General features: G+C 32.8%; 1 protein-coding gene across 1 annotated transcript; it reads left to right on the plus strand.

Moving 5' to 3' along the window:
- Window positions 1–27,180, plus strand: LOC114335016 (adrenodoxin-like protein 2, mitochondrial). The gene is made up of 2 exons (XM_028285170.2): window positions 1–406; window positions 26,707–27,180. The coding sequence occupies exons 1-2, from the start codon at window positions 288–290 to the stop codon at window positions 27,041–27,043; spliced, it is 456 nt and encodes a 151-aa protein (XP_028140971.1). The 5' UTR covers window positions 1–287; the 3' UTR covers window positions 27,044–27,180.

Genomic DNA, 27,180 nt, shown 5'->3' on the forward strand with positions numbered 1-27,180 from the left:
ACATATACGTGATGTGATGTCTGATGTCATTAAAATTAAATCAAAATAAATTATAAATAGAAAAGCATGCAACGTTCGTCATTTTAGTTTATCTCCGCGAATCTTCAAAGTCAAAGTAAGAGAAAGTTAATTTTGTGAGAGTCATTAAGTAATTTTACTTTTATTTTGTGGTTACAACATACAGCGACATAATTTACAAATATAGTTACATAACAATAGTGTTATTATGTTTTACCTGATTGTTTGAGATTTGGTATAATTGGGTAAAATAAACTACAATTCCCCAAATGGCTCTTAATGCGTTTTTAAGGAAAAGTGCGATCTTGCCAAGGTATTTAAATAGGCATGTAATGGTAAACAATATAAGGCTGTTATCTGTAGGACAACCAGAATTAAGTAAAAAACAGTAAGTACACATTTCTATTATGTTTCTGCATAAATTACTCAACAATTCTAGTATATTTTGCAGGGATGTGTTATATCTAATTATTATAATGTCTCCTTTAGATTGACTAGTGTATCTCAAAATTGTCCAAAGAAATTTCATTTACAATTTGTCAATTACATTTACAATGTCCAAAAAAGGAGGGCTAAACGGAAATACAGTCGAACCTGCTTATTAGAATACCTCTTAAAGGAATATCCTGGTTTAAGGAATAGAAATTTGAGGTCACCAAAGATTTATAGTAGCAACCAATGATCTGTTATTAGAATATCCCAGTTATAGGAATACTTTTGCTTGGCACAAAGGCTATTTCAATAAGCGGGTTCGACTGTACCATGTTGTATGTATGTTTAGCTGAATCTCTGATTCCCAACTCACTGACGTCTTCCATTTAGGCTATTGATTATATTCAAAATAAGATAGCTAAAGGGAACTACAACGTTAACGGAGTTTTATTATTTCATATGGTCAATGGACATCTATATATGAAAAAACCGCGGAGTGCTACCATTTGAAGGGGTGCGTTTTTGAGAAATGGGTGAATTAGTCCCTGGGCACAGGTTACATTGGGGTGAGTTCTATGCACTTTTGGTACAAACATACCTACATAAAAATTGTTCCTGGTTAAATTTCTTATCTAAATATCACTTTTTAAAGTCAATGATACTTTTTTTTACAAAAATATATTCAAAAGAAGAAGCACAAAGAAACCCAAAAGAACGAAATTTTCTTTTTTGTCCCATAACTTTTGTCCACGAGGATATGGGTATAGACATTGCTTTACAGAAAAAAAACCTACATATTTCTTCTTTAAAATTCTGTTTAGTAGAGGTAATTAGGATTTATAGTTTTCGAAATATGATTTTTCAAAATTCGCCACTCACAGCAATTTTGGGCAATTTTCCTTGTTATTTCGCAAATATTGTTCTGTAACTTTTTTCTACGTAACTTTAGGTATATGCAATGGTAAACGTAATAGGAATAGAAATCAATTACCTATAAAATGGTCTGCTGTATGACGTTGTACGACTTTTTTTAAAGAGATTATGATTTTTCAAAGTTTTATACATTTAAACGATTTTTTATAATATAATATAAAAATAAAATAATATTATTATATAATATATTATATATAATATAATATTATATTATATATTATATTATATAATAAAAAAAGCTTATTTTGTTTACTTTAAAATGGTGTATTACAAAAAATTCTAGGATTATATTTTAAATTTCTCATTATAACTTTTTTTTCTTGTACATGAATATACTATATATTGCTCAATAAAGAGGGCTTACATTCTGTTCTTTAAAATGGTGTACCATCTATATTTAAATAATGGAAACAGAGTGATTCTTTGATATTTTTTTACCTGTATTATTTAAAATTATTTCTTTTAAAAAAATTACATAAACATTAGTCTTAGAAAACATCACTTTAGTTAAAATTATTTAAACGTTGAAATTTAAAAAATTTTCAAAACCAAAGTCCATCTGCTCGTTAGCATTAGCTTCAATATCTTCCTCTAACACCTCAGTTATCTTAGAGTTCCCACAATTAGTACCCATGTACATGCACCCTTTGCAGAATATTGAACAACTAATTCCTATCTTCCTACAACCGCAGATTTTTGTACATCCTTTGGTACATTTACATGCTATTTTTTCAAGCAAAGCTTGTGGTGCAGGAGCTTTGACAGTAAATATTGGAATTAATCCATATTTTGAAGTTTGCCCGGCCGAGTCAAGTGGATCTAAAGTATTACCTATAAAAAATAAGATTCAATCATAAATCAAAAATCGTTGAAAGTACTTATTACATTTTGAAAAAGCATATCTTATTAAAAAAAATCCTAGAATTTTTTATAATAGACCATTTTAAAGTAAACAGAATAAGCTTTCTTTTTTATTATATAATATATACCTAAATGTAGAAAAAAAAGTTAGAATGGGAAATTTAAAAAATAATTGTAAAGAATATAAAAACTCGTTAAAAGTATAAAATCTTGAAAAAGATAACCTCTTTAAAAGAAGTCGTACAACATTATACAGTAGAACATTTTAAAGGTAATTGATTTCTATTTCTCTTACATGTACCATTGCATATGCCTAAAGTTGCGTAGAAAAAAGTTACAGAACAATATTTGCGAAATAACAAGGAAAATTGCCCAAAATTGCTGTGAGTGGCGAATTTTGAAAAATCATATTTCGAAAACTGTAAATCCTAATGACCTCTACTAAACATCATTTTAAAGAGAAAATATGTAAGTTTTTTTTCTGTGAAGCAATGTCTATACCTATATCCCCGTGGACAAAAGTTATGAGACAAAAAACAAAATTTCTTTCTTTTGGGTTTCTTTGTGCTTTTTCTTTTGAATATATTTTTGTAAAAAAACGTATCTTTGACTTTAAAAAGTTATATTTAGATAGGAAATTTAACCAGGAAGAACTTTTATCTAGACATGTTTGTAACCCCGTTAACGTTGTAGTTCCTTTCTATAGTACATAATCAATAGCCTAATTACTGCATCTCTCCATTTCCTTTTTCCTTCTTGGTCTTCCTCTCTTTTTTTGCCCTTCGGTGGCTCTCCAACCAATATATTGTTGACTTGTCTGCCTTCTGCATTCTCTCTAGACTGTTTTTGATATCAGCAGATACAGTTGGTAAACTTCTTGATTCGTTTGTCTTCTCCATTCTCCCTCAACTACTTTTCCACCAAATATTCTGCAAACTATCTTTCTTTCCCAGGCTTCGTATTTTATTCTGTATGGTTTTATTCATAATCCACGTCTCAGCCCAGTACCTACAGATTGTAGGTCTAATTATCATTTTGTATACATGCTCCTATTTCTGTCTTATATGATATTTCTTTTGAAGAAAACAGGAATGAATATGAAGCGGCGAGAAGAAACGCGAAGAAAGTGTGTAGGAGTAAGAAAAGGGAGCATATGGATAAAAAGCTTCAAGAGATTGAAGAGCATTATATTAATAAAAATGTAAGAAACTTCTACCAGGAGGCGAAAAGGAGCAGTGACCAATGTGTAAGAAAACAGAACTACTACAAGAGCAAGGAAGGGCACCTAATAGGAGATAAGCAGGGGAAGCTAAGTAGATGGGAGGAGCATTTTAGAGAGCTACTTAATGAAGAACCTGATGGGAGTGATGAGGAGCGAGAGGAAATGGTAGAGGAAGTCAGAGGCCCGGCGGAAACAGTAGAGACTCCAACCATGGAATAAATAAGAGAAATCATACATAGTATGAAAAACAACAAAAGTGCAGGCAGCAATGGTATTACTGCAGAATTAATCAAGCATGGGGGAGAAGCACTTATAACGCGAATATGTAGCCTGTTGACGAAAATCTGGGAGCGAGAGGAAATGCCGGAAGTATGGAGAGAGGCCATAGTATGTCCCATTCATAAGAAGGGAGATAGAGCAGTGTGTGAAAACTATAGGGGTATCACTCTCCTAGACGTAACATATAAGGTACTCGCCAGAGTCGTAAGAAGCAGGCTGGAAAGGCACTTAAACGAGCAGGTGGGTGAATACCAGGGAGGATTCAAAAAGGGCAGATGCACCATTGATCAAATATTCGTATTGAAAATGATTCAAAGCAGTACATTCATACGAGCAACAGTTAAAGTTAAACCTCCTCTTTATAGATTTCAAACAAGCTTACGATTCTGTGATAAGAAGGCGTTTGTACCAGGCCCTAAGAGTACTTGGAATTCCGGAAAAGATGATCAGACTCGTAAAAATGACCTTAGTGAAGACCGACAACAGAGTAAGGATAGAAGGAAGCCTATCAGGAAAATTTGAAGTTAAAAGGGGATTAAAGCAGGGAGATCCGCTGTCCACAGTACTTTTCAATTTCTTGTTGGAGGCAATATTGAGAGAGAGAGTGGAATACGAACGAAAGTTATGATCTTTGACAACAGAAACCAGGTTCTGGCCTTTGCGGACGATATAGTGCTAATGGCAAGAACGGAAAGGGAACTGCTGAGGATTTTCAAACTCTTTGAAGTAAAGGCTAAGCAGTATGGACTGAGAATTAATGAGCAAAAAACAAAGTATATGGAAATGGGACAGACCTCAAATGAAGACACACAACTGAAAACTACCACAAACAATGAGAATAAAGAGTATTGCTTCAAAAAGGTGACGGAGTTTGAGTATCTAGGAGTAACGCTAACAAGTAAAAGGGAAGAAAGCCAGGAAATCGAAAAAAGAATCTCGAGAGGAAGAAAGACAGTCGGAGCCCTAGACAAACTACTAAGAGCCAAAAACATCTCCAGAGAGGCAAAATTAAGACTTTATCGAACAGTGATCCAGCCCACAGTTCTTTACGGGAGCGAAACATGGGTCATGAACAAAAACCAAGAAAATATGCTGAACATCTGGGAGCGGAGTGTTCTAAGGAAGATATTCGGGGGAGTAAAAAACGATGAAGACATTTGGAGGAGACGAACAAATGCAGAGATCAGAGAGCTGTACCGGAAACCAGAAATAAGCCAGATGGTCAGAACAAAGAGACTAAGTTGGTTAAGTCATCTTGCGAGAATGGCTGACGGAAGGTGGGCAAAGGACTCGCTGCTGAGAGGGGAAGGAAAGAGGAGAAGAGGACGACCCAGGAAAAAGTGGCTAGAAGCATGTAAGGAAGACCTGCAAACAATCGGGATATCAAATTGAAGAACTGCGGCCATGGACAGGAGAAAATGGAGAAAAACCGTGGAGAAATTCCAAGCCATGGGCCTTTAAGGTCTGTTGAGCTATATTATATATATGATATTTCTTTAGCCTTAATTATTTTGTTCATAGCCCCACTGTCCCATCTAACTACTTACTATGTTTTATTCTTTCATATGGTCAATGGACCGCAAATTTGAAAAAACTGCTACAATTTAAAGAGGTAAATGCACTAGGGTCTATTAGGGTGAATTCTATATATGTATTTTACATATCACCACTTCGCAAGAAGGTTGGCTTCAGTCAAAAAAGACGATTTTAGAGGAGAGGCATTTTAAAATTTTATGGATATGATTATGAGCATAACTCCGCATAAGTTGTTACTTTAAAGAGATTACCTATACATTTTTGTTAGAAATATATTAAAATACAAACTGTGATAACTAGATAAATTTATAAAGTGTTTTTGTTAACCCCTATTATATTTGGGTCTTTTTTTCTTAGAAACTTGATCTGAAGTTGATTTTCTGTCTGAAGCCTTGGAAGAGGGATTTCAAGTTGATTCAATTTATACTGACTTTTCCAAAGCCTTTGACAGAGTAAATTATGAACTCCTGATTCGAAAGCTTAGCTCCTATGGCATAAGTGGACCTTTGTTGCAGTGGTTACAGAGTTAGAGATAGTGCAAACACTAGTGACCACAGCGCGGTAGACAAAATTTGGTTTAGTCCCCACTGCCATGCGAAATCCACTGTGGTATGCAACATGAAAATGTCCGCCTTCACGCAGCTCCATGGTCAGGAGTGTTTGCACTATCTCTATTTAACTGAAAGATTTCAACAGGTCCGTGTGAACCATGTTTATTCACAAACTTTTTCAGTTAAGTCAGATGTACCACAGGGGTCCCATTTGGATCCATTACTCTTTAATACAAGTAATTGGACTTCGTAAGTCCTAGGTTTTCACCCAAAGTAATCGAAAGTAGAACTGGAAGTTGATATTTGAACGATTCGTGTAACTTTTTGTCGATCTATATACGATTTGACTAATTTTGAGTCATTTTGACTAAACTTTGGATCATCATTGTTTAAACAGAAATAACTTCAAAACAGGAACTAACGATTAAAATTCAACTTTTCAATACGCTTCGATTGATGTGTTATAATAGCGCTTCTGGTTGGAACTTTTTAACTGAAAATGATATAAAAACCAAAACCAAAATTTTTTCTCATCTTGCTAAGGCACGTCGAATGATATATCGCTTATACTATTTTGGTGACTTAAGAACAGTTTGTTCATACTGTTCATGTCAAATTTCTTATCTTTAATACCATCCTTGGGTTATAAGCTTTCATTCGACACCTCATTTGTCATTTTATCTGTATTAATAATGAAGGAGTTGTATTCGCGGACGGAAAGACAAATGAACAGACAGTCATGAAACCGGAAGTATATATTTGTTCTCTTCTTGCGAAGTAGCGTCGAATAATATATCACGTGTACTATTCCGGTGACTTTAAAACAGTACTTCTGGTCGCATTTCTAAAACCGGAAGGCCTAGGTCAAATTTCGCACATTTAGTACCATCCTTGGATTATAAACTTTCATTCGACACCTCAATTGTTATTCTACCTGGTATAGTGACGGAGGAGTTATATTCGCAGTCGGACGGACAGACAGCCTAGGTCAAATTTAGTACCATCCTTGCATTACAAGCTTTCATTTGACACCTCATTTGTCATTCTACCTGGTATAATGACAGAGGAGTTATATTTGCGGTCAGACGGACCGACGGACAGACAGCCTAGGTCAAATATCTCACATTTAGTACCATCCTTGGATTATATGCTTTCATTTGACACCTCATTTGTCATTCTACCTGGTATAATGACGGAGGAGTTATATTCACGGTCGGACGGACCGATGTACAGACAGCCTAGTTCAAATATCTCACCTTTAGTACCATCCTTGGATTATAAGCTTGCATTTGACACCTCATTTGTCATTCTACCTGGTATAATGACGGATGAGTTATATTCGCGATCGGACAGACCGACGGACAGACATCCTAGGTCAAATATCTGACCTTTAGTACCATCCTTGGATTATAAGCTTTCATTTGACACCTCATTTGTCATTCTAGCTGGTATATTGACGGAGGAGTTGTGATTACAGACAGACGGACGTGGATAATTCAAAGTTTTCACATTTTTTCAAAATTGGGTGAAAACAATATTTATTTATTTATTTATTTATATACGGGAGTATATAAATACAGTATTACCCCCATTACAAAACATACAGTATAAAATCAATCTCTGAGTAGAGTAAAATAAATCTTAATTACACATTAAACAAAAACTAAATATTAATAGTTATCCATTACACATATTACATCTATTACACAAATCAGTTAAAATAAACAAAAAAGTACCTGTCAAGCTCTTTTAATCCGATTCTTAAAAGCAGCCAAGGAGACACCAAACATTTCCAAGTTATTCTCGTTTATAATTTTTAGTGTTCGCTCAATGGGCGAATGCATACCATAGTTTGTTCGATGAAAAGGTATATAAAACAAATCAACATGTCTGAGACTTCTGGAGGGAACATATAAATTAATAGATTGGAGAAGTTCAGAGCAACAAATTAAACCATTTATTAATTTAAACACAAATACCAAATCAGAGTTATCTCGTCGAGTTTTTAATAAATTCATGTTGAGTGTTTTTAAAATATAGGTATAATCATGATTAGTAATGCGTATGTTTAATTTGTATGCACAATATCTCAAAAATTTATTCTGCAATCTCTCCAGCGTAGTAGAATGAGCTTGGTATTGTGGAGACCATACAATAGATGCATATTCCACTTTAGATACAACCAAAGCATAATATACCGTTCTTAAAGCCCATACAGATAGTCTCAGACAGTTGCGAATGATAAAGCCCAAAGATTTTAATGCATTTACTGTTACATTATTTATATGTTGCACAAAACGCAACTGCTCATCAAATGTGACTCCCTTTTATTGTTTTAACATAAGACAATTCATTTTCATTAATTGTGTAAGAAGTATCATATTATAACAGCATTTAGCATTTAAATGCAAAATATTATTCTCACACCAAATACTCAACCGGTCTAAATCTTCTTGAATTAATGTTACATCAACATTTGAATCTACGGATTTAAATAATTTCAAATCATCTGCAAACATCAGGAAATCGCAATTTCTAAAACATTCTGATATATCGTTCACAAATATATTAAATAACAAAGGTGAACAGTGAGCTCCTTGGGGTACTCCTGATGTCACATGAATTATATTTGAATTAAAACAACCTATTCTCACCTGCTGTGTGCGATCTCTTAAAAAGCTATTGAACCATTGTAAGGATTGATGACTGAAGCCAAAAGCATTTAATTTTCCCAATAAGATGTTATGATCGACTCTGTCAAATGCCTTGGAGAAGTCAGTATAAATAGTATCCATCTGACTTTTATTCTCCAACGCATTTAATATTTTTTGTTCAAAGAGTACTAAATTTGTTACCGTTGATTTATTCTGAGAAAATCCATGTTGATTGTGTATTAGACGCTCTTTACAATAAAATTTTAATTGATCGTGCATTAGTCTACCAAAAAGTTTTGGTATAGAGGATTGTTTACAAACGCTTCGATAATTTGTTATGTCTTGTTTATTACCTGATTTAAAAATTGGGCAGATATAAGAGTGCTTCCATAAAGTTGGGAAAACTGATGTCTTTAATGATGACTCAAAAAGAAGATATAAAGGATTAGTTAGTGAATATATACAGTTCTTTAGAAAGTAATCGGGAATACCATCTGGACCACCGCTTAACTTATTGGGTAGGGATAAAATGTTGTTGAAAATATCTTTCACTGATATTGAAAAATTAGGTATAAAAAGATTGTTGTTTCCCTTTACTTCCAAGTTATTAATATTTGATTGTGGCGAATAAACTGTTGAAAAAAATTGACGGAAACAGTTTGCAATCTGTTGTCTGTTTGTTGCTATAGCATTACCATAGTACATACTGTTTGGTAAATCATTTGATGCTCTCTTACTGTTTACAAACTGCCAAAAGTACTTAGGATTACTGCATAAATTATGATTTACTTGATTCAGATAACTGTTATAACATTGATTTGATAGATCCTTACACAATCTCCTAAGTTCTGAGAAAATCACATAATCCTCTTGATTACAGGAAGCTAAATAATTTTTATGAGCAATTTTTTTCTGTACGACTAAATAACGCAAATTGGCATCAAACCATTTTGGATAACTAGAAGTTCTAAATCTTTTCACCGGTACAAACAATGATAGTGACATATTAAGTATGTTGTAAAATTCTGTTAAAGCATCATCAACATTTGACAAATTCAAATGGTCTTCCCAAGGTATCATTGAAAGATAGTTATTGAGACCTTCATAGTCTGCGTTTACAAAATCATGATAAAATTCGGTATATTCTAATGACTTGCCTTGACATTCACACAAACTAATATTGTAAGTGTAACTTATGTGATGATAACTATTTTTAAAAATCGGATTTGAAGCTTTTGCTACTTGTAAATCACAAACATTTGTAAATATTAAGTCTAAAGACACATTTCTTTCATTTGGAATACAGTAGAGCCCCGATTATCAGTGTGCGGATTATCCGTGCTGCGGATTATCCGTGCTATGATTTTGTATTACTTAAATTGCATTTTTGAGGTTTTATCAAAATAGCGTCACTGTAAATCACTCGACGGAAACTCTATAAGCCGAGAGGGAGACTCATAATGAAAGATTTATTTGTTCTGTTGTCTTTTTATGGTAGGTATATATGTATGGATATACGTACATATATGTATTACAATAAGACATAAATGTTCGGATTATTCGTGCTTTTCAATTATCCGTGCCAACGTCCGGTCCCGAGGAGCACGGATAATCGGGGTTCTACTGTATTAATCATCTGGAAAAAATTCAAGAACCCATAAAACTCAGCTAAGTACAATGCATGTGAACCTTGAGGACAATTCACCAAGACACCTGATTCATTGTTATCCCATGAAGCTTCCGGAAGGTTGTCTCCGAATATATATGTCTTATGATGATTATACCTTTGGGATATATCTTCGACTGATAAACAGTGTTGTTCATATATTTGTTCTACGGACTTTGGTGGAATATATACCCCTCCAATTATAAAATTTTCTTTACCAAATGAGCATAAAAGAAAAAGTTGTTCAATAGATTTGTACAAGGGTTTCAGCACAGTTACCTTAATGTAGCCTTTAACAACAATTATATAATCCTCCTCTTGACTTATAACTATTATCATGATCACATTAAAAGTTCTATATGAAGGTATTTTAATTTCACTATCTAAAATATCCTCGTGTAACCAACTTTCAACAAATATAAAAATGTCATAATCAGAACATAAAATAGAACTAATCAGATCTTGAATTTTTGTACGAAGTCCTCCGACGTTCTGAAAATAAATTTGTAATGGGGATGAAATTAGTTTTTTCCTTCGTTCTTGAATGATTCAATTTTTGGTACACCATTTCTGTATTTTATGGCAATGTCTTTTTCTCCTTTATTTTGTCTGTCTTTTAATTCTTTCCAAGCTTTACTGAACATATCCCTTTGCATATTTGTTTGATCACTATTTATTTTGATTGTTGTGTTCTGTAGTCTTTTATTGTTCCTTAAAATGTCCTTAACAACACCATTATTGGAAAAAATAGCTCTAGGTGGACGAGACTTACTACCCGTGTTCTTTCCTACCCGAACAACTTTCACTAAATCCTCCAACGCTTTATCTTTTCCCATTTGTTTCATAATTTTCTCGACTTTGGCTCTGTCTTGTTTTATCCTATCTTCAATATTCTCAGAATTCAATTCGGGAACATTGAATAACATAATATTGTTAGATTTTACAATTCTATCATTTATTTCTATGAACATTTCCTCAAATGGCAAACCTGGCACATTGGAGTTGCATTTCAGTTCATCAATAGTCTTTGGTTCGTCCACATAAGTAGGAATAACAATTTTTAATTTTCTTGTTTTTGTAAAGAATATTTTAATTCATTTTCTTTTCAATATTATGGGACACCCCGTATATACGAGTAGGCCAATACCTAATTCAGTGAGTATGTATTAATTTTTATCATTATTTTCAAGTAAAAACCTTAAAGTTTTTTGTATGTAATTACCTGCCTACTCGCCTCATTTTAAAAAGACAATTCGCCAACCAACTCTCTTGGTTAACAGTCACTTACAATCATTCCGAAAAGTGTATAGAAACTCAATATAGTCCTCGCGAGTGATTTATACTTTATACTACTCAGCAATAGCAGTACGAAAAATAGCAGGCCTGCTCCAGCTTGTGCAACGAGAAATGACAAGGTAGGAAATATTTTTATTACAATTTACTTTAAGGTCTGGTTTTTTTACTGTTATTTTTTTTATTCTATTTTAAATTCACCCTATGCTAAACAGTCCACTAATAAAGCTCACTGAGTTAGTAATCTCCTCCAAGATGATTTATTGATCCGTTACGAGCCTGATAGATCCATTTTCTATATTTTTTTCTTGCATTTTTCATTTTTCTAAGAGGGTAATATAGTCGGGGAAAGTTTCTTTTAAACCTGAATTGTTTGATTTTATTGTCATACTTTGCTAATTTACAAAGATCAGAATCAAATTCAGGTTATTTAACCGCATTTCCTTTGACTTTATTTTTTGTTATTCTTTAACATAAGGCGATAAAATATTCTTTACAAAATTAAAATCACGTATCAATTAGTACATTGGTTTTTTGTTTGTGCCGATCGTTAGTGGTACCTATACCTCAGTTAATGTTGTTTTTTAAGTAAAAAAGGAACACATTAATGTAAAAGTAATTATTATTAAATTGTCAACGTCGGCCAATAGACAAATTTTGTTATAATAATTATTATACAGGTTGACTCTATTATAGATGAAACTGTGTGTTTATTTTACACAGTAATTTTTATTTAAAGGGTTTATGTTTTATAATTATTTTTTGTCTATAAATATTCAAATAGCAGAGGACATAGTTTTCTATTTTATTAGCACAAAGTTCGGTTGTATTTTATTAATTTTCGTGTGGTGAACCTATTTTATTTCCTAACGCTAATTTCATATTTTTCTAAATTTATTAATTCTACATTTAAATTTACAAAATGGCAGATAAAATTAAAAAATATCAATCTTTAAGACAAGTTGAAGTGCAACAAATGACTGAAATTCATGCTGTTGCTTTAAAGGTAGCTGCTGACGATAAGAATTTTTACCCGGTTTTGGAAGTTATGTATGAAGGATTGGAACAAATTCGTGACAATTTTTATGATCTTCATAATAAAATAATTATGTTAGTTTCTGAGCAAGATAATGAGGACGCGCTATTTAAAGTCGAAGATGATTGCCGTAGTAATTTTGACAAATTATATTATAAAATTAAATTAACATACGTGCAAGCCTTTAGAAAATCTTCAACATCAAGTCAGCAAACTACATCAACTTCACAGTCTCAAAATCCTTTACCTATAAATTATTTTAATTTACCGAAACCGGAATTGCCATCTTTCAGTGGAAAAATAACTGAATTTAGAAGTTTTATAGATCAGTTTGATGCTCGCGTTCATACTCTTACTTACTTACAACCAATTGACAAATTTAATTTGTTACTATCGTGTTTAAAGGGTGCAGCGCGCGATGCTGTGGATCATATTGACATCACAGCAAACAATTATCCAATTGCCTATGATCTGCTTTGTGAAAGGTTTAATAATGTTAGGGTAATCGCTGCCAATTTATGGAATAACCTTGAAAGTTCACCACAACTGACTTCAGAAGATCCAAAAGAACTACGCAAGTTGTTAGATACATTTTCGAAAAATGTGGCATCTCTAAATAAGCTAGGACTACCCACAGTACATTGGGATTTTATACTTGTTCAAATGATTTTAAAACGATTAACTGTTTCATTAGTAACACGTTTTGAGCTTTTTCATAATAATTCAACCATCCCAAGCTATAAAAAACTGATTGATTTTTTAAATCAAAGTTGTCTCGCTTTAGATAATATTGATTTTCACACTAAACCAAAATCTAACTTTTCTAAAAAACCTAATTCTTCCAAATCTACATCATTGCTTGCTCAAACAGAACCTGAACCAAAATGTTCTATCTGTAAAACTAATGATACCCATGCCATTTATAAATGCTCCGTTTTTTTGGCAAAATCTCCTGTAGATCGATTTCAATTAATAAAAAAGAACAAGATGTGTATTAACTGTCTTGGATCACATCGTTCTAGCCTATGCAAATCTACATGGACTTGTCACTCGTGCCATAAAAAACATCATACACTCCTTTGCTTCTCCTCTTCTAAGAAAGAAGAGAATGTTCAAGATTCGGCGGCATCCACTTTAAATTCAACGACTGGATCATCCGTTTCTGTGTGTTTTTCTTCCGCTGATAAAAGTACTTTGCTTTCCACTGCATGTATTGAGGTGCTTGATGGTCACGGTAACTACCAACCTGTTAGGTGTCTGTTAGATTCGGGAAGCATGACGTCCTTCATCTGTCAAAAGACCCTTAGGCGTTTAGGTTTACGTCCCATGAAAACTTCAGCTAACATCCAAGGATTAGGTTCTATGCAGTCGACCACTAATTTAGGTGGGGTTACCATTTCTTTTAAACCAGTACGTAAATCTTCTCCTATTTTGACAACCGATGCGTTAGTCTTGACAAAAATATGTGAGGATCAGCCTTTATGTAATTTAGAAGTTAATACTTGGCCCCATATTGCTAATTTAAAGTTAGCAGATGATAACTTCTTTCGTAGAGGATCCATCGACATTCTTTTAGGAGCTGATGTATTCTCTACAATTCTTTTGGATGGACGTATTTACGGCAATCAAGATCAACCTGATGCAATTAATACTATATTTGGCTATGTGCTTATGGGAAAAGTAAATATTTCAAAGGCACCTACTCTTACTTCTTTATTTTGCCAAGTTGAAGATACGGTTTCTTTGGATCAGCAAATAAAGAAATTCTGGGAATTAGAAGCAGTCCCTGAAGTTTTTTGCTTAGCTCCTGATGACGCTAAAGTGGAAAATATGTTTATGAATACTTATAAGCGTGAACAATCAGGACGCTTTGTAGTAGATCTACCTTTTAAGGAAGAAAATCCTGTCTTTCCTAATATTAGATCACTTGCTCTTAGTAGGTTTTATTCATTAGAAAGAAGGCTTCAAAAATCTCCTGAACTTTATGACCAATACCGCACCTTTATGAAGGAATTTGTTGAGCTCGGTCACATGGAACCTGTCCCATTGAATAACTTCGATTCACCTTATGTTTACTATTTATCGCATCATTGTGTTTTAAGACCTGAAAGTCTAACAAGTAAATTAAGGGTCGTTTTTAATGGTTCCGGGCATCTTCCAAATCAACCCTCACTCAATGACAAATTATTCACTGGTCCTAAGCTTCAGACTGACATCTGTACAATTTTGATTAATTTTCGATTGCATGGTTATGTAATTACGGCCGATATTTCTAAAATGTATAGGCAAATTTTAATTAATCCTACTCAAACAGATTATCAAAGAGTACTTTGGCGTTCTAATAATTCTGAACCTGTTCGAGATCTTCGTATCAACAGAGTTGTTTATGGTCTCTCTTGTTCTCCTTATCTTGCTATTAGATGTCTACATCAGTTGGCTAATGATGACGGGGATTCGTTTCCTCTAGCAGCCGAGGCACTTAAAACTGGAACCTACGTTGATGATATCGTTTCTTCCTGTCCTAGTTTCGAAAATGCCTTAGCACTAAGAGACGAACTTATTGCCTTACTTGCCAAAGGAGGTTTTGAGTTGAAAAAATGGTCCAGTAATGTACCCGATTTATTGAAAGGATTAGCTGTATCAGATTTAGCAATAAAACCTCTTACATTTAATGATGATATTTCGTCCAAAACACTTAAAGTATTAGGGTTGGAATGGGACGCTTCTTCGGATACATTTGCTTTTAAAGTTCAAGTTTTAGACTCTTCTTGTACAAAACGTCATCTTTTGTCCAATTTAGCAAAAATATTTGATCCTCTTGGATTTTTATCTCCAATAACATTTCTAATTAAACACCTTATTCAAAGAATATGGACTCAAAAGATTGGTTGGGATGATGCTCCATCAAAAGAAATTATCCGTTTGTGGAAAAAATACATTGATGATGTAGCATATTTGAGTAAATTAAATTTACCTCGTCGTTTATTAATTGACGATATTTTACGCTTAGAAGTTCACTGTTTTGGTGACGCTAGCGAGAAAGGTTACTGCGCTGTCTTGTACTTTCGATGCTTATCACCTTCAGGCCAACCTTTTGTTTCTTTTGTTATAGCTAAATCTAAGGTCGCACCCATTAATAAGGGACTTACTATTCCAAGATTAGAATTGTCTGCTGCGGTTTTAGTGGCTCGACTAGTCTCCTTTGTTTCTTCTGTTATTAAAGATAAAGTAGAAATCAAGGAAATATACTGTTATTCTGATTCTGCTGTTACATTACGTTGGTTACAATCTTCCCCTCATCAGTGGAAAACTTTTGTGAGCAATAGAGTAGCTTATGTGCAGGAACGAGTAACTTCTTCATGTTGGCACTATGTTCCTTCTGAAGAAAATCCTGCTGACATTGGTTCAAGGGGTTGCTTACCCTCTGAGTTAATTAACTGTTCCAAATGGTGGGCGGGGCCAACCTTCTTACAATCTGATCCGCTAACGTTCTTTGAACTTAATTCAAAGGAGTCTACTAATGTAAATTTGGAAGTGCGGACTGTCGCATTGATTGCTGAAATTCCCAATAATTTTTTAGATATTTTATTGGATCGTCATTCGTCTTTAAATAGGTGTGTTCGATGTTTGTGTTACATTATTCGTTTTTTCCATTATGTAACCAAAAACCGATATGGTAATCTGGAAATAGGTTGTTTAAGTTTATTGGAGCAACATAACTCCTTACTGGTTTTTGTTAAACGAACACAGCAGATCTTTTTTAATACTTTAATAAATTTTATCCAAGATAAACAGCTGCTTCCAAAAAATTTAAGAAAGCTTTCACCTTTTATCGATGCAAAGGGAATTCTACGTGTAGGTAGTCGCCTAGCTAATGCGCCCATTTCGTATGATCGCAAATTTCCGGCATTACTTCCTAACAGTTGTAAATTAACTGATATGATTATTGAATCTACTCATCTGCAATATCTACACGCCGGGCTTCAAACTGTTCAATACCTAATTTCTCAGCGTTTTTGGATTATATCTTCCAAACGAGCCATTCGTAGAGTACTGTCTAAATGTGTTAAATGTTTTAAGGTGAATCCTTTGTCCCCAGTTCCGTTAATGGGAAATCTACCGCTAGCTCGAATATCTCAACTAAAACCTTTCAGTAATGTTGGAGTTGATTTTGCGGGCCCTTTTCCTATAAGAGCTTCCAAACTTCGAAAGTCTCAAACTCTTAAAGCGTATTTGTCGCTTTTTATTTGTTTCTCAACAAAAGCTCTTCATTTAGAGCTCGTATCTGATTTATCCACTGACGCGTTTTTAGCTGCGTTTAAGCGATTTGTCAGTCGTAGAGGCCGATGTCAACATGTTTATAGTGACAATGGCACTAACTTTGTTGGAGCCAGAGCAGAACTTAACAGATTGGCATCACAAGCTGCTTCTCATGAATCTATTCAATGGCATCTCATTCCCCCTTCTTCTCCACACTTTGGAGGTTTATGGGAATCTAATATTAAGACGGTAAAGGGTCATTTAATTCGCACAATTGGAGAACAAGTACTAACTTTTGAAGAGTTATATACTATTTTTTCTCAAATTGAGGCCATCATGAATTCGAGGCCAATATGCCCGTTAAGTTCAGACCCAAACGATCTTAGTGCGTTAACTCCAGGACATTTTTTGACCATGGAGCCTTTGAGTGCTTCGCCCGAAGAAACGTTGCTCGATGTTCCGCACAATCGGTTGAATCGTTGGCAATTATTAAATAAGTTGCACCAACAGATTTGGGAACGGTGGTCTAAGGAGTACCTCCAAACTCTTCATCAAAGGGCTAAATGGAATTCTCCGTCTCCAAACGTCCAACTAGGTACCTTAGTGGTAATCCGCCAAAATAATATTCCCCCGCTACAATGGCCTTTGGGCCGTATAATTGAGGTTCATCCTGGATCTGATGGTATAGTTAGAGTGGCCACAGTGAAAACTAATAGTGGTATATATAAACGCTCTATAGTAAAATTATGTCCTTTGCCTTTTGAGCCGTAACAATACTGCGTATTGTGGTGGGCGGTTGTGGTTCGTCCACATAAGTAGGAATAACAATTTTTAATTTTCTTGTTTTTGTAAAGAATATTTTAATTCATTTTCTTTTCAATATTATGGGACACCCCGTATATACGAGTAGGCCAATACCTAATTCAGTGAGTATGTATTAATTTTTATCATTATTTTCAAGTAAAAACCTTAAAGTTTTTTGTATGTAATTACCTGCCTACTCGCCTCATTTTAAAAAGACAATTCGCCAACCAACTCTCTTGGTTAACAGTCACTTACAATCATTCCGAAAAGTGTATAGAAACTCAATATAGTCCTCGCGAGTGATTTATACTTTATACTACTCAGCAATAGCAGTACGAAAAATAGCAGGCCTGCTCCAGCTTGTGCAACGAGAAATGACAAGGTAGGAAATATTTTTATTACAATTTACTTTAAGGTCTGGTTTTTTTACTGTTATTTTTTTTATTCTATTTTAAATTCACCCTATGCTAAACAGTCCACTAATAAAGCTCACTGAGTTAGTAATCTCCTCCAAGATGATTTAGTCTTCCTTAGATCACAAATCTGATTATCCCTTTCGTGTAAGGATTTTTCATTGGCACACTTAAGTTTCTCTACCTCAATCTTTAGATCTTCAACCATAGACTTCAAAATTGGTACTAACAGTAAACCTTGCTCACAATCCTCACAGAAATATTTTAATTTCCTAGTATCTGCTGCCAATTGAAGACATCTTACTTCTGTAGCTGTTATACTGGCACAATTAATATGTAGAGCCCTCTTACATCCATCACACTTGAAAGAAGTCTTATCCTCTGCAGCATCTTTCTTGCATAACAAGCATTTGCCCATATTTGAATATTCAACAGAATGTCAACCATAAACCCTTTAATAAAGATAGTAAGTCACTTCACTGGTATATGGTAATTACTTATCTGTCACTATCAATTTGTCCTAATTGCTTCAAGTTTTTGTTTAAAAAAGAAAAACTAAAGGTACAAACTTTGCATTGCAGTTATTGCAATTTACAAACAAATTGTTTTTCCAAAAAAGAAAGATGATCTTCAAATGCCTTGTACTAGTTCAGCTTATTTGATATAACTTTAATAATAAATTGTTGATATTTACTTGTAAAACAACAGTTTTTTAGGAGCAATTGCTAGCTAATTACATCCATCGAGGTTGATTTCTAATTTTAAACTTTTAAACTATTTATTAATGATAGAGAGAGTTATTGCCACCGGCAAATAAAGGATCCTTTATTACAGGATACTTTAATAAAGGACAAATACAGGACGGGTCTAAAAGAGTGGTATTGCAAACGCAGTTAAAGAATCTTTTATTTTGACAAATGACATGAAATATTTTTGTAAATATAAAAATAACCTATAAAATTCCATTTGTCGATATAAATTAAAATAAGATAATTGAAGAGTAAAACGTTAAATTTAATTATTTTGTCATTTAAAGATGTTTAGAGAACAACATAATATATCCCATAATACTCATCGTTCAATAATATGGAAGTGCAATAAATTGGAAATACTATTTTAGGAGTTTTTAAATACTTTTGCATTATGGGTATATGTAATGGGGAATTTCTGGAGAATATATTATTAGGGAATAGTGAATATCCATTCCTCAACTACAACTACCGAATGACACCATTCCAGAATTTTCAGACAGAAGTTGTGTTTTTATAATCCATCACAAATTCCTTCAAGAATTGTTATTGAAAGAACATTTGGTATTGTGAAGAGATTTCCCATTTTACCATATGTAATGAGATGCAAGTTACCTTTTATTCAAAGAATAATATCAGCTTGTTCAGTTTTACATATTGCAGTAGTACATAATAGAGAAAACGTTGAAATACTGGCAAATGAGTGTGCTGTTGATATTGATATAGAAGCTGTGGCAGTACATTTTCAACCAGGAGCTAATCTAATGCGACTAAATTGTGTGTGTGTTTAAAATTATTGTTCGACATTTAAAGCTAGCGCTTAAACTAATTTTATTTTTATTGGACTGCAGTTTGTTAATAAATTTATAAATAAATATAAATATTATATTGGTGACTGATTTTAAGTATTTTATGATCATTAGCAGGTTTTAAATAATAAATTTATAAATATGTACATACATGCTATTGGCGTTTGATCTGTTATCCATTATGGCCCTCTCTTTCTTTCTTTTCACCTCTGGATAACTAGTTATCAGGAAGTTTATCTGACAGATTAGATACTAATAGATATCTGACAGAGAAAAACTTCCCGTTAACTAGTTATCCGGAGCTGAAAAGACAGATACTAAGGATACTGTTATATAAACTTCCCAATAATTAGTTATCTGAAAATGAAAAGACCTCTAATCTGTCAGATAAACTTCCCAATATACAAATAGATAATAGAAGAATTAAGCTTTATGCTGGTTTTTATTAATTTTTTTGGCAATGTTTAAATAAACAAATACTGATGGCATGAAATGGATCACGAACAAGGAGGAATGAAGAAGGAATTGGAGATTGTGTTTACCATTAAACGCATAAAACTGCAGTATCTGGGACACATATGATAAATCAGCACCGTTACTCCCTGCTGCAGTACATATTGCAAGGTACAGTCAAAGGTAAGCGAAGACCTGCGGTAGAGGGAGAATATATCAATGGAACTGTTTCGAATCGCAGCTAGCAAGGTTACGATTGCTATATGATTTCCAACATTCGAAACGGATAAGAACCAAAAGAAGAAGATGGCATGAAAATGAAAGTGTATTAATACTTTTGATTAAAAACTTTATAGATTTTAATCTATAAAAGATTAAATTTTCAAAAATAAATACTTGAACCTTTGTTTTATTTTGTTAACCTGTTGTTATATATCTGTTGAATAGAACTCTATTTTGAATCTAGAATTTTAACAAATCCTAACTTTCATTAAAATTTATTGATCTTATATCTTCAATCTCTTATATCTTCAATAAATATTTATTTCTATAGAAAAATGTAAAATATATTGAGTTTAATAAATGAGTTACTGATATTTTAAGTCTGATCATTGTAATTAGTAACAATTTAAAATTATTTACGTAATATTCCTTTTTACAACTTCTTGTAATAACTCAAGCTTCAATAAAATGTTCTTTTCTATATTCGTCTGGGTCAAAACATCAATAATCTATATCTCAGAATATTACTTAGAGTTGTTTTTAATAAATAAAACCCAACATACAACTTTAATGATGAAAGTTTAATCAAATATCAATCCCACAATACCTACATAAATTATCAATCCAAAGAAGCGACAAGATAAATTCAAAATACAAGTGAAGTTACACCTTTCTTCACATTTTTGACACGTTATGTCAAAATAAAGGAACTTTTATTAAAATAAAGGTGTCCTCTAATTTTCCTTAAATACAGGCGGCCTGTATTTTATTAAAAGACAAAAATAAAAGACGCAATACTGCGCATGCTTATATGTCAAAATAAAGGATCTTTTATTACAGGTCGACTTAAAAGACGTTGGCAATAACTCTCTATTATCAACTGTTTTCACGATTGTAACGCCTTGCTATTTGCTGATGACTTGAAGTGCTTTAGAGTTATAAAAAATCATTATGATGCTGCCATATTGCAATTGGAACTGACTAACCTCACTTAGTGCGGACACGGTCTCACTTAGAGTGAGACAGGGATGCGTGTTGTCGCCGGTTCTTTTTAATGCCTACTCGGAAGAGATCTTGAAAAAAGCTCTTGAGGGTGAAACAGCTGGAATAAAGGTAAATGGAGTTCCCATTAACAACATTAGATATGCGGATGACACTGTCATCTTAGCTGAAAATATTGAGGATCTTCAGAGGCTGTTGACCAGAATAGCAGAGTTTGGAGAAGAATACGGGCTAACAATGAATGTCAAGAAGACAAAGTTTATGAGAATATCGAAAACTCAAAGAAATAACGAAAATCTCGTCATAAACGGATCCAATATCGAACGAGTCGATCAATATGCATACCTTGGAACAATGATCAACTCCACAGGAGATTACTTACAGGAAATCAAAATCAGGATAGAAAAGGCTAGAGCAAATTTTAACAAAATGAGGAAAGTGCTCTGCACAAGAGATTTGAAGTTGGAGCTAAGAGTTAGGTTGGCTAGGTGCTACGTTTTCTCGACTCTGTTTTATGCAATGGAAGCTTGGACCTTGAATGCTGCATCAATGAAAAAACTAGAATCATTCGAGCTGTGGGTGTACAGAAGAATTCTGAAAATATCGTGGACAGAACACGTTACAAACAAAGAGGTTCTGAGAAGGATGAATAAAGAAATGGAAATCCTAAATACCATCAAAACAAGAAAATTGGAATATCTCGGACATATTACACGTGGAGAGAGATACAGCTTGCTCCAATTGATTATGCAGGGAAAGATTCAAGGAAAGAGAAGCATAGGGAGACGCAGAATATCGTGGCTGCGCAACCTGATAGAGTGGTACGGATGTACATCAAATGAACTTTTCAGAGCAGCCATCTGTAAAATACGAATAGCTATGATGATTGCCGACCTCCGCCGCGGAGATGGCACTTAAAGAAGAAGAAGAACCTCACTTAACGGTATGAACCTTAATTCCAGCAAATGTCATGTAATTAACTTTAACCATACTCACCACCCAATATTATCAAACTATGTATTACATTGATGGCGGCCAATTGCTCAACACTGTAAATGAAATCAAGGACTTGGGGATTACACTGGAAAATTCTCTTTGTTTCAATACTCACATCATCAATGTTATTCAAACATCAATGAAAATGTTGGGTTTTGTAAAAAGAACAACTCGTGATTTTCTCTCTTTCCCTTATTATATCCCTCTCCCCTCTCCTCTATTATATCCCTCTCCCCAATCCCTCTCTTTCCCTTATTATACTTGTCCTTCTACCTTACACCACAGTCCTCTACTTTTTTGTCTTTGACTGTTTTTAATTATATTTTACCTCTCCAATTAACATTTCATTACTTAATTTCAGTTCTCACATTCAGACCAATTACTATTACAATTAAATTATATCAATATTCGTTTTCTTAATACTTTGGTTTTACTAATTTTATTTTTTCAGTACATTTTCAATATTAATTTCATTTTAATTTCATTTTTGTATCAACTGGACTCAGCTATAATCATACATTTCTTTATCTTCAATTTCACATACCCCCACTTTGTCACAAGAATCCTCTCAAATTTTTAAAAATATCACATGATAATTACAATCCTCTTCATTTACATATTTCATACTATTATCGTTGATTGAGGTATTGGATATCAATATTTCAATCAAAGCTATTATATTGACTGTACCCTAACTCCAATCCATTATTTTAACAATTTCCATTTACATTTAAATAAAAATAATTTTCCTTTTACATATACAACCACCAATACAATATAGATATAAATAACTTTGCCAACCTGTTAATTCCTTTGTATAATAATATTCCAATTTAAAATTTATTCTTTCTCCTCTCTCACCATCATCTGTTTTTATCTTTTTGTATATCATTATTAATAGCAGCTCATACTTCCTTTTTAATCAATTTGATCAATTTAATTTTATAGTATACATACAGTCAAATTAAAATAATTTTATATTCAAAAAAAAATTTGTAAAACACAATTATTTTCTTTTCAAAAAACAATAGATTTAAATGTCAGACATTTTCAGATATTAAAATCTTATCATATTATCAATGTTTTGGATCATGACCTTTTGTTAAAAACCTTTGAAAATCGACCACCTTTTTCTCTACTGTCAATGTCACTCCAAACAGTTCCCTACAAACTTTTGACACTTGGTAGTCAACGTTGGCCTAAGATGGTTGTTTAAGTTTCCTGGTAGGGTTTCACATGTTCCCGGAGGTTATATCTTTTAACATCGGCGTTATATACAACCACCAATACAATATAGATATAAATAACTTTGCCAACCTGTTAATTCCTTTGTATAATAATATTCCAATTTAAAATTTATTCTTTCTCCTCTCTCACCATCATCTGTTTTTATCTTTTTGTTTATCATTATCAATAGCAGTTCATACTTCCTTTTTAATCAATTTGATCAATTTAATTTTATAGTATACAGTCAAATTAAAATAATTTTATATTAAAAAAAAATTTTGTAAAACACAATTTTCTTTTCAAAAAATAATAGATTTAAATGTCAGACATTTTCAGATATTAAAATCTTATCATATTATCAATGTTTTGGATCATGACCTTTTGTTAAAAACCTTTGAAAATCGACTACCTTTTTCTCTACTGTCAATGTCACTCCAAACAGTTCCCTACAAACTTTTGACACTTGGTAGTCAACGTTGGCCTAAGATGGTTGTTTAAGTTTCCTGGTAGGGTTTCACATGTTCCCGGAGGTTATATCTTTTAACATCGGCGTTATATACAACCACCAATACAATATAGATATAAATAACTTTGCCAACCTGTCAATTCCTTTGTATAATAATATTCCAATTTAAAATTTATTCTTTCTCCTCTCTCACCATCATCTGTTTTTATCTTTTTGTTTATCATTATTAATAGCAGCTCATACTTCCTTTTTAATCAATTTGATCAATTTAATTTTATAGTATACATACAGTCAAATTAAAATAATTTTATATTCAAAAAAAAATTTGTAAAACACAATTATTTTCTTTTCAAAAAACAATAGATTTAAATGTCAGACATTTTCAGATATTAAAATCTTATCATATTATCAATGTTTTGGATCATGACCTTTTGTTAAAAACCTTTAAAAATCGACTACCTTTTTCTCTACTGTCAATGTCACTCCAAACAGTTCCTTACAAACTTTTGACACTTGGTAGTAAACGTTGGCCTAAGATGGTTGTTTAAGTTTCCTGGTAGGGTTTCACCATGTTCCCGGAGATTATATCTTTTAACATCGGCGTTTATCCTGTTCAATATTACTTTGACATAATGTAAATCGAATTATATATTCAACCATTGTTTGGTTCTGGGGCTATTTAGCAAGTATTCAAGTAAGTAATCATAACCACATTTTTTAACTTTCAAAATTTCAACCATCTTTCAATTTTAATAGTGGGATTACTTATTTTATTGTAGATTCACTGATGATGGACCGATAGGTCTGAAAACGTTCTGAAACTACATATTTTACTCAATCCATTGGGATTTTTTTAAATTTTAATAAATATACCAATTACATAGAATTTGGTTTTACTTCATGTTAGAGTTTTTTAACTATATGGTATACAGCCAACCTAGGGAACTTCCCTTTTAGTAAAAATATTAAAATATTTACACCGGAGTATGGTTAGACTGACATCTAACGGGAAACGATGAAATGAGTGAAATGAATGTCGACAATGAGTCAATGAATCAAGTAATGTCTTAGCCCAGGTACTCCGTACCAACGGGCGACGCAAGGAAAATATTGAACAATGCATCGCAGACCAATATGAAACGCTGTCATTTTGTACTCTAATAAATACAGAGTATGGTATATAACAAAAATGAAAATATTCAGTTTCGTTTTTATTCAATTCGAGTTTCTTGCCATCCTCTGACACCGTGTTTCTTAAAATTTTTTTCATGTTTGGAGCCCATTGATCATATAAAACAATAAAACCTCTTTAACATAGTATTTCCTTTCTACTGTCGGTACATAATTAATAGACAATTAAGACTAAACATACGTGCATAGAAATCGGCCCACTTAAAAATTTGGTCATTTTTGATGTCTCATATTTCCTAAACCTGTTGACCGATTTAAGTGATTTTTTGAACATGTTATAGCCTGGTTCTTTAGCAATACCACTGTAATAATATTGTTGTAAACGTTTATTATATACCGGGTGTACCAATCAAACTGTGTTATGTCAATGAAATTTGGTGGGTTTTAAGACGTGGATATTGCACATTTTTTGACATACAATTAAGAATTTAATATTCACCATTAGCGCGCATACGTGTAATATGACCGATCATATTACCCGTATGCACTCTAATGGTGAATATGTATAAAATTCTTAATTTGATGTCAAAAAATCCACAATAACTACGTCTTAAAACCCACCAAATTTCATTGGCATATCTCAACCGGTTTTAAAGCAGTAAAATAAATCGTCAGTTTGTAAGAAAAAATTTAACATCCCGTATCTCGGAAACGAAACATTTGCGGACATACGTTTATAAAGCCAACTGTCATTATTTTTTCATGCAGAATTGCCACTTAAAGTTTGCCGCACTTATTTAGAAACACCGTGTATTGATGAAGAACATGTCTAGTTGTTAAAGTACACAGAATGTTAAGAAAACCTGAGGCTATAGTTGGGTTTTAATTTCAATATTTTATAAATACTAGAATATTCCACAGGGTGATGTGAACTTTGAGAAAAAAATTGGTACACCCGGTATACAATTAGTCAGCACAGTAATTCAAGAAAGAGCCAACAGACATCACGAGAAATTGGAAGACCACCCCAACCAATTAATATTACCATTACTACAGCCACTAAACAACAGAAGATTGCGAAGATTATGGCCCATAGATCTTCGCTGAAACTGAGGTGAAACCGCTGGGTGATGTACCTCATAACGCCATTTTAGTGTACAATAATACATTGATATATGTTATTGTACTTGTTATCAAATTAGCTTATAGAATATGTAATTCTGATTGTTAATAAATGCTTACAAAAAAAAAAAAACCCGGTATACAATAAAAATTTACCTGTTTAGCAACAATATTATTACAGTGCTGTTGTTAAAGAATTAGGTTTAGGAAATATGAGACATCAAAAATGACCAAATTTTTAAGTGGGCCGATTTCTATGCACGTAAGTTTATTAAGATTTTAACAAAATTCTTTTTTTAAACTTGTATTTTCAAAAATTTCTATTTAGAAGTGGACATGCCACTAATAGAAAATTTAACTTTATTTAAATTTAATTTATTTATTGTATGAAATTTGTTCAAATGCAAAAGATTATGATTTTTAATACATTAATACTAAAATTATTACAAAGTAAATTAAGTTGATGATATCAACCAAACTTTATCAAATTTACATAATATAATGTAAGAATGCGTTTAATTTAAATACTGTAGGTAGATAATTTTAATTGATGTTTTTTTTTTAATTTCAGAATAGAAGTTACGTTCATAAAAGCTAATGGAGATAAGATAAAAGCCAAGGGAAAGGTTGGCGATAACCTATTAGATGTCGTATTAAATAATAACATAGATATAGACGGTTTTGGAGCATGCGAAGGCACCTTGACATGTTCGACTTGCCACCTTATTCTTAAGCAAGAAGACTTTGATGCCCTTCCAAAAAAAGCAACCGATGAGGAGCTAGACATGCTGGACTTAGCTTATGACCTAACAGATACTTCCCGATTAGGTTGTCAAATTATATTAACGGAAAGTCTAGATGGTTTAGAAGTAAGAGTTCCAAATACTGTTAATGATGCGAGAAGCTAAAACGTTCAGCCAGTTCTAAAGATATTTTATATAGATATATTTTTATATGTTTACTTTGTAAATGGTTTAGATGTCAATAGTTATTATTGAAATTATTAAAATTGTTATGATTGCATAGTAAAGCCCATTGGCCTTTG

This window comes from Diabrotica virgifera, chromosome 5, assembly GCF_917563875.1.
Source record: "Diabrotica virgifera virgifera chromosome 5, PGI_DIABVI_V3a".
Taxonomy (NCBI): Eukaryota; Metazoa; Arthropoda; class Insecta; order Coleoptera; family Chrysomelidae; genus Diabrotica; species Diabrotica virgifera.